Source organism: Galendromus occidentalis, unplaced genomic scaffold, assembly GCF_000255335.2.
Source record: "Galendromus occidentalis unplaced genomic scaffold, Mocc_1.1 scf7180000075405, whole genome shotgun sequence".
NCBI lineage: Eukaryota > Metazoa > Arthropoda > Arachnida > Mesostigmata > Phytoseiidae > Galendromus > Galendromus occidentalis.
In genome coordinates, this window is record NW_003803395.1 from 70,405 (window position 1) to 79,733 (window position 9,329).

Sequence of the window (9,329 nt, forward strand, 5' to 3'; positions counted from 1 at the left end):
AAAAAGCTACAAGAAAAGTTATACCTAGGTTGGGGTGAAGCGGGCGCGTCGAAACCGAATCTGTACACAGCTTTCCTGTATCAGGTCTAGTTTTTCTGTAATTCCACTTCTCGATATTTTCGCAATTTTTCGTCTATGAAGTTCTCCATCTTTGCTCCTGGGTGGTGTGGATCGATGAAACTTCGGGAACGGGTAGACCTAGGTTAGAACTCGATCTGGAGTTTTGGTGCGATTCGGAGCAATGGTGTCCGAGCTAGAGGCACCGGAAACTCAAAAAACAGTATATGGGAGAGGGGCCTCTTAATAAGCTCTTGACAAAAAACTAGGACCTTCGCAGCCGTCTACCCTCGACGTTTCCATATGGGATGCTTTTACGAACATTTTTTGACTAAGCAGAGGAGGTGTCTCGACCGTGGGCAGCTCCGGGAAATCCGCGAACCAATCAATTCTTGAGACGCTGCTGAACACGCCATATATTTAGCTTAGGTAAAACACAGTGCCGTCGTGGGTTCTTTCTTGCTTGCCCAAGAGATGCAGCCTCCAGCCATCAGAAACGCATAGCCCGTTGAAGATTTTCGGCAGTCGGCATCAGAGAACGCAGCGAGATTCTCCGTATTTTTGCCATCGGATCTCCGTCGGAGTTCCCTCCGAGTACCGTAAGATACAAATCACCGCAACCCAGTGCGTCGCCGACGGCTCTGAACAGGTTTGTCAGACCATACCAACGACGTGGCATACCTATATCGGGACGTGTCGTCCGGGAGATGTGAATTAGACACCCAGCCGCCTCGCGGTGCGTCGCATCCGTCACTTGCTCGTCTCCCGACCTCGTCGTCGATTCCACACCCGTTACCCGGAACTTCTGGTCTGGCCACCGGTCTCGGATCTTCCATGCGGAACCTCTTCAAGAGCCTCCAGATATTCTCCGCTTGATTCAATAGAATAACCCGCCCTTCAACCTTTTGAGTTGTGCTTATACCAATAAAATATTCGGCTCTTCCTACGTCCTCGGGCGGATGAATCTTCCCAAGCCTTTTGACTGTCTCCATTTGCAAGCCCTCATCGTTGGCGAAGATGAAAAAATCATCGACGTATAGTCAAGCCGAGAGATTCAAACGCTCGGTTCGATGCCCCGGACCAAACTTTCCAGCTTGCTTGAGGCCATGAGGAATTCGGTACGAAGACAGCTAGACCAGTCTGAAAGATAGTCCGAGAAAACGATGTCTCCCTGTTACGGCCATGCGCATAACTTCCATCAGGGAAGCTTCGGGAGTCGAGTACTTCATGATTTAGACTCCATTTAGAATTCACTTCTTTCTGGTGGAAATCTTCCCCTATTTCCGAACATCATCACTCATTATTCATTTGAGCTCAGCATCAGGTAAATTAACTTAACCGTGACAATATCAGCAATACAGAAAACAGCGATCGGACTTAGGAATAGGAATGAGTTCACCCCAACAACGAGAATCGGCCCGAGAACTTCTCTGCTAGATCATCCACGGTTTCTGGTGGACAGCAAGTTCTTATGGCTATTGCGCTCCAGTCGGTCGGTCCCGACGATCTTCACTACGCAATAAGGCCCTGAAGTTTGGCTCAAAATTTCCGTCTCGAAACTTTGTTACGCGGGTCATTCGATTGGAGAGCTTTTTTCGCCAGCCATCGTCGCAGCACACGAGACGTTGGATCCCTGCCAAGGTCGGAATCTTCACTAAACTACTCATAACTATTCTGTCATGTTGGTTTGCACTGCGCATCCGCTTGCCTATGCAGGTCGGCGACGAGCGGAGCTACTAGTTAACTCGATTTCTCCGTGTGTGACCCATTATTCAAGTTCAGAGACAGCTTCCAAAAGTAGATCGCGGCGCGGCGTTGAGCTGAATTCCAGCTTCACGCTCCCGTCATCTCCGACCTCGGTAGGTCCGCAGAAACTTTGGACGAAGCGACGGTCGATACTTATTCGGGTACCGTGGCGTACCGAAGGGCCGATGCGAGTGATTTTCAAACCTCTCGAGAGACCTGATATCGGGTCCATCACTGAGGAATGGAATGCTGGTCAATGATTTCACCATGTGATCATGTACAGAAATACATATATAGTGGTCGAGGAAAGAATATCGAAAAGTAGGCTCTCCATAATTTCCGCCTTCGCCGGGTTTGACGACTGCGCACAGTGATTTCATAGTTTCGTTCGATAGCTCGATCCGAAATGATTTCCTTTTTGTTGAACGGACCCTCTCAAATCAGAGGCTCCCTCTCTTACCAGCAACGCTTGGCTCTGCGGAGAGCTTGCGAGACGCCGCGCCGTGGAGATCTCGGGGCGACGGAGTAGAACATTTCGATTCCACGAGGAAGCGTCACTCGGATCGCCAACAATCAATCGATTGCCTTCCGAAGGGGCCGGGGGCATCAGATCCGAGTCGGCAGCGAATCGTCTCTCATGCCCAGGCCCAACATGGTCCTCGATACTTTCCCTTCTTCCGGATTTGCAGCCTGCAACCGGAGAATTCGACTGGATGTTATCTCCGAATCGGAGTTCAATCGCCCGTGTGTGCATGGGCGTAGGCTGGAGCTGGTGCTCGCCATCGACCTTTATGTCTCTCAATGAAAGCAAATCGGCCGAAATTTCTGTATACAGTCATCGGATCGGAGTCCTTTGTCATTCTGGATCATCACTATTTTCTGATTGTTCCGCTCGTATTGGTTATTCGGACAGTCACTGTTTAAATGAATTGGCTCATCGAACATAGCAGTATCCGCGACAGACAGGCAAACGCAGTAGGCGGTAGTCGTCATATCTGCGCTCAAGCGAGCGACCGACGCACAGACTGACGGTCGGTCGGGCGGAGCGACAGACAGACGGACAGTTTGCGGGACCGACATACAGACAGATGGACGAGGCGAGCGGACTTTCACTCGAGCCGATTCAGACCACTTCCGCGAAGAGTTGGCAGGAGTTCACCATGCGCACTTGTGATTCACTCTCTCTTCGCAACGAGCAGCGACTACGAAGCAACGGATAGGCAACGAAGGTCGCTTCCGTGGGAGATGACATTCGCTTCCCTGTCCTCATTGGGTCACCAGTCGCGGTCCGTTATTGTGCTGCTATGAGATGAAGTCACTCCGTATGAGATCATCGGATGCCGTCTCCCCTCCTTCGATCACCATCGTCGTTGCCAGCATTTGTCGTTTCCCCGGTCAAATGCCTCTTCCTCCAGGTGCAATCAGCTAGTGCGTTAGTAACCAGCTCGTGTTGCCCGCTCAGAAACAAAGCGAGCGGTAGCGTCGGCGGGTAAGACCAACGCCCGCGGCGGTGAGAAGCACAGTACGAAACTTTCACTCCGATGAGTGAGTCAGAGCTCTCTTATCTACCGGACTGTGGAGTCGAGCTGCCGACGTGTCTGAACCTGCCATCGAGAGGTCATCGATCCCTGGTCTTCGCTAGCGAAGGAAGAAGAAAATTTCGCGCGATAGGACCTTCTTCCAGCCTGGGAACTTCTGAACATCCGTTGGTGAGCAGTGCGAGCCGCTTCGGTCGGATCGGGTACGTCCCGGGCCTTTGTTTCCAGGCGCGGAGGAACCCGGGGAAACTCGAGATGCTTCAAGCTGAAGACCTGACGTCCTCTTTTTCACGGCGCCGATTCAAATTTTCGCGCTCACGGCGGCGTCTGCAATGTTCCATGAGCCAGGCGGCGTACAGAGCCGTTCGATGGTCGTCGTCGACGTTCGGTTGCTGCTTTTGTTTCTCGCCTTCCTGCAATGATTCCAAGATGTCGTCCTCTTGGAGGCTCCTTGAGGCCAACCCCGACCTTCTAGAGAAGTTTAGTCGCAATTTGAATAGCATCGAAGATCTCACTCAAGCCCTCGAGCAGAACGGACTCCTATCGAGCGATAATGTAGATCATGCCGAAGTCAGCTGTGAAACAGACTCCATCCGAGAGTTAGTCAAGAGAATTGTCGTCAAAGACGAAGACTCTTTCTGTCGCTTCAAACGAACCCTCATCGAAAATGGCGAGTACAACGCTGTCGAGGTCCTGCCGAACGAATCTCACCGGGAGCACCACAACCACCAGCCGCACGAACAACAACAAGAGGATCATACGGTGCAACCCCTCTCGCAAAGTAAGGCTCTGCGGGAGCCACTGCCACGAACTGACAAAAGTGACAGGTTGTCATCGGTACGGCTGGACTCACCTGCACATCCCCCGAATTTCGACCTGTCGAAAGGCGAAGGCCTCGCTCTGGAAGAAGTCGATGCTAATCCGGCAATGGGGACGGCATCGACTTCATCCTCTTCGACATCAGTGACTTTACCATCGATGGTTACAGTGACTAAAGCCAAACAGATCGCCGTCGGAAAAGAAGTCTACGAAATGACAGATAGCCCCCGTGGTTTGTGCGTGATCTTCAACAACCGTCACTTCCCGTGTGTTCCGGACAGGGATAGACCAGGGTCCGAACTCGACGTCCAGCGGATGATGATGCTCTTCAAAGAGTTCAAGTTCATGGTCTTCACCCACGAGGATCAGACATCTCAGCAGATAATGTCGTTGCTCGACACCTACGCCAATGAAAAAGTCCTCGAGGGTCACCAAGCTTTCGTTCTGATCATGATGTCCCACGGCGAAGTCAATCACATATACGGCAACGACTACAACCTGGTCAAGCTGCAGGATATCTTCGAGAAGTTCAACAACTACAATTGTCCTGCTCTGCGAGAGCGACCGAAATTGTTCTTCATTCAGTCTTGTCGGGGGGGCCTGTCCGATAACGGGGTTCCTGGCCGGGACCTGATCGCAGAAGCTGTCCCCGGTGAGGACGGTACTCAGAGTGATGCCGGTCCGTTCAAATCGCAAGGCTATCCGGGCGTGAGCAGAACGCCCAGCCCGCGGATCTCGTACTGGTCCGACACGTACATCGCTTACGCGGTCGTCGAGGGCTACGAATCTCTGAGGGATTTGAATTCCGGAAGCTGGTTCTTGAAAGCCGTGTTTGACGTTATGGCTAATGACGCACATACTGAGCATCTTGACACGCTCATGGACCGCGTCTCGCAGAGGGTTCTGGAAAGAGTCCGTCGTGATGGACAACGTCAGTGTCCCGAGGTGAAGAAGATTGGTTGGAGAAAAAAGCTCTTCTTCAACCCGGGACTGTCGCAGTAGAGTCCCGCAGCTCTCCCGTTAGGATCTTCACGCAATGTTCTTACGACGCAGCTCGGTGCGAGCAGCCGTCCCACCACAGCTCAAAAATGGAAGCTCGAGAGGCACTGTCACCTGTCGATAGCGGAGTTGAGATCCTCTGTAGGGAATCATTCGCTTGCAATAGCCGTGGACAATCTCATTGTGCTCTGTCAGCGGTAATGCACGACCGAGAGCAGTGTGAGCGATTTATTTCACAACTAAATGACAACTATCACTTAATTGACCTACGAAAATTATGAACGCCGGGCTCGAAAAAGCCATCGTGACGTGGGATCAGACCTGTTGTACACATTCCCGAAACCTCGAAGCGGTGCGTCGCCGACAAATGTTCGATGCGGCCACACAGGAGAGTATTTCCGCTCGTGCACAGTTTTTCCACTTTGTGCCTCAATTTCGCGTACCACGAATCCGCGCAGTGCGTCGGAGAGGTGTGTACGCATACCCTGCCATTGTTACCTGTACATAAGTCCTTCGGGACCCCTAGATGACGGAGCGTTGGATGAAATTCGCTGTAACTTATTCTCCTACCAAAAAGACTTCGGTCCTGAGAGCGTTCGACGATAACTTGATGAATTTGTTATTTTTCCGAAGTCGTATTTTCTAAATAAAGTTGTTTTCGTAGACAAATCGAGTGTGCTGGTGCTGATGAGCCGACCTATAAGGTTAAATGATGACCGAAGTGATTAGCGGCGCTTGCGCATCACAATCGCAATCGGGACGGGGTCGAACGTCGAATAAAGGTTCGGAAGGGGCGACCTCACGTCACGCGGAGGGCTTACGTTGAAATGTTCTCATCAGGATCATATGAGCCGCTGAGTTGGCCACTAGAGTGAAAGGTTACGTCACCCCTCCGAGCCGAGGGCTGTCAGCCAGAAGATGGTGTTTTAGGTTGGGCTCGCGCCTCAAATCCCTCCCGAGCAGTAAATGAAGATTATGGAAAATTCGTGAGTGGGACCGTGCTCCTCGGAGAGAAGCGCGCTCGAGGAGTCAGGCGCTTCCGGTGACGTTTCTTGGGGCAAAACTTGAATCTCCCGTGCGGTTCAAGATCAGGTTACAGGATCGGGGAATCGCATTGGCCCAAAACTTGAGAGAGCCGGCCGTCGGCGCTATCCTGCGGTAAATTAGCGGAATAGGAGCCTCCCGTTCAGGCATCCAACCACGGTAGGAAAAACCCTCGCCCAAGAGGCTTTTGCCGATGAGAGATGTCCCGCAACCCGCAAGCTCCATACTCAAAGGCCGCCCGCCAAAAGATGAGTCACTCAATGACAGCACCGCGGCGCTTCCGATTTCTCTCGCGGCTCCGCATTTCCCTGTGAGACCACATCGACTTCTCCAGAGACGCCCATGAAAATCGGACGAACTTCTACTTGCGGCGTCCCTCTCCGCCCGGAACAATGCCATCAACAGAAACCAATCATGGGATGACGCATTTTGAGCCGGATAGGGGTGCTACTGATGTAGGAGCGCGGGATGAGTGGTTCTGCTCCCTCTCAAGCCCTATTCGCTTGGCAGGCGGAGCTCGGGACTCCGGAAGTGTGTCTCGCAGTGAATAGGACACCTCTTCATCAGTCCGTCTTATCGGCTTGCCGGCAAGGTTCCTGCTGGTCCTCAATGCAGCGGACCCCCTATCCCTAGACCCGAATCGAAGTCGTTCGGGTGGGGATCCTGGCCCAGCGACTCGCGACAGCATAAGGGAAAGGATCGAAACGTGGAGAATCCAGGAAGAACCCAGTTCTCGCTGAGGCCAGCTCCCGGAGCGAGAGAGGTACGTCATCGGATGGATTTACGCCTGCAAACGTCATTGGGAGGACGAAGTATCGCATGTAACAGGAGAGAGGAATGCCTGATCAGAGACTCGTCTTCACCCACACAGGATACTCACACAGGCTACACCCTTACAGAACGACTCATGTGGCGCTACCCGACGATTATGGAAGACTTCTTACGGAGGCACTATTCCGAAAACTGGGAGACAGGGAACACGAGGGCTTTCTGCCCGCTATCGCTCAATTCAGAGCGGAGATTCTGCTCCGAGAAAGAAAGCGCCATTTCCTAGCCGCTGCATGCGCATTTCAGGGAGGCGAGGACAAAGGCCCCAGGATTCATCTCACTCAGTCATTGATATCCGCCCGCCACCCTTTACGACTCGCGATATACGCAGCGTCTGGTGATCTGGTCGATGCTTCCGCTCGAGAACGACGATGGGAATCCATAATTTCATACTGCCTGTGTTGACTTGGGTAGTCTACTTTGATGATGTCATTTTACGGCTACGAGGTGGGGGATCGGCGGGGAAGAAGTCGTCGAGATTATTACTGCATCTATCGGTAGTGTTCGCACTTCTGCATTGTTTTCAAGCGCCGCAGAATCGCAGTGCGGACGAAAAATCCATTCTCCGAGGAGGCAGCGTTGCTTTCAAGAAGGGAGGGCAGGTATATGTGAATGTGCATCTACGTGGCGCAGTTCGTCAGATACCAATGGGCCGCCTCCGAATGATGATGCGGACGAGATTACCGATCGCTTGCAAGATAGGATCTTCCCCCCCAAGCGACTATCACATCGAGCGCGTGGCCGATATTTTTTCCGAAAAACAGGCGAAGCGAGACAGCATGAAGGTGATTGATGAAAATGGTGACCTGGTGAAATTATCCGAAGTTCTTCCAAAATGGATTAGGAACGAAGCTTTGTTAGAGAGCCTTGAGAAGACGCCAGCAGGAGATCTCCGATGGACGGCCATGCCCCCAGATGCAGTCATTCTGCGCCGCCAGAGTCCGCTCTTGCCACCATTGATAATGGATACGGATGGTGCTATGCGATTGGTCGATTTCCAGAAGAAGCTCAGAGATCGATTCCTGATGATCACTGATCAAGGCGAGGAGTCGAAGACTTTTGATGAACTGAAAGAGATCGATGCATCTTTCGACATGTATGTGAGGTCTGGACCTGAACGAGAGTTCAAGCTTTTGACTGCCGACGAATTAGGACACTACTACTACGAGTATCCTAGAATCGCCATGGACGGCACTCTGCGTTTGGTTACGCCGGAACTTCTAGCAGTCCTGGGAGAGACGCTGGAGCATCCGTCGAAACAGAGTGCCGGGCGAGAACGGACTGCGAAGCCAATGCTGCCGGAAACATATCTGCTGGAGGTGACATACGCGCATATTGGAGGAAGCTGTGTGAATGGTCTCACCTCATGGGGGGAGCCGTGTAGACCCAATTTAGAGCTCATACCGGAGGAGTGTGTAGAGAGTATACGCCATAGACGAAGGATGTAATTTTTGTGGAGCCAATGGTATCGGAACGTCTTTCACACGACACGGGATCTATCGATTTTTTCAGATGGACTCTGCTGAAAATGGAAGTTATCAGACCGCTTTCGAGCCTCAGGGAATCGAAGACATATAAAAGCGTCAGATGGGCTGATATGGGTGAATTCCTGTATTCTTTCTCTGCGCCGTATGTGAAAGGAGGATTATTGTAGGTCGGGATAGATTCAAACTCGATGAAACTCCCAGGTAATCCCAGATACAGCCGCCAGCGAGCCGCTCTCTCGGAGTATCGGTTCGATTTCTGCGATGAAGATAGCTGCAGTCTCAGCTCCAACTACAGAACACAGGAGTACTCCCTACATGATCGGGGGTGAGCCCTCGTTGGCTCATTTTTTCCGGGGGCATTCCGGGATGATGCGAAACTCGCGCCGATCTGTCATTGACTTGTCCTCCGTCAGCCGTCTTTTCACGCAGACGAGGCAGGTGATCCTCGGAGACGGCTGGTCTCCGGAACATGGTTCTCAACGTGTATGTTCCCTCCAGGATCGCCTCAGATTCGGGAGAATACCTCGACCTACTCGCCAGACTCGCGCGGAGCGCCGACTTTTCGAGTGCGTTCAAAAACTGGCCTCATGAGAGTCACTCGGCACTACGGTTGCATACATCTATTGCGCGTTCGATTGCGAGCTAAAAGACCCGCGGCCTCACTTCGATTTCGATATTCCCAGGAAACTTGCGGGAGAGAGGAGTTATCGCTCGACATTCCGTGCTTGTCAGCGGTGAGGAGTTGATCGCCAGAATAAGAGATTTCCATGCTGGGCTTCCGCGACTCTTGTGTCGAGACTTCCACTATCAA

General features: G+C 52.2%; 1 protein-coding gene across 1 annotated transcript; it reads left to right on the forward strand.

The window, feature by feature from the left end:
• Positions 1–4,077: 4,077 nt before the first annotated feature.
• On the forward strand, positions 4,078–5,822 carry LOC100900709 (caspase-2). The gene has a single exon (XM_003737175.3). It carries the CDS (start codon positions 4,269–4,271, stop codon positions 5,160–5,162), a length of 894 nt encoding a protein of 297 aa, XP_003737223.2. The 5' UTR covers positions 4,078–4,268; the 3' UTR covers positions 5,163–5,822.
• Positions 5,823–9,329: the final 3,507 nt, after the last annotated feature.

Excerpts from the sequence above, each read along its gene's own strand:
- LOC100900709 (XM_003737175.3), top strand. The coding sequence starts at position 4,269 with ATGGGGACGGCATCGACTTCATCCTCTTCGACATCAGTGACTTTACCA.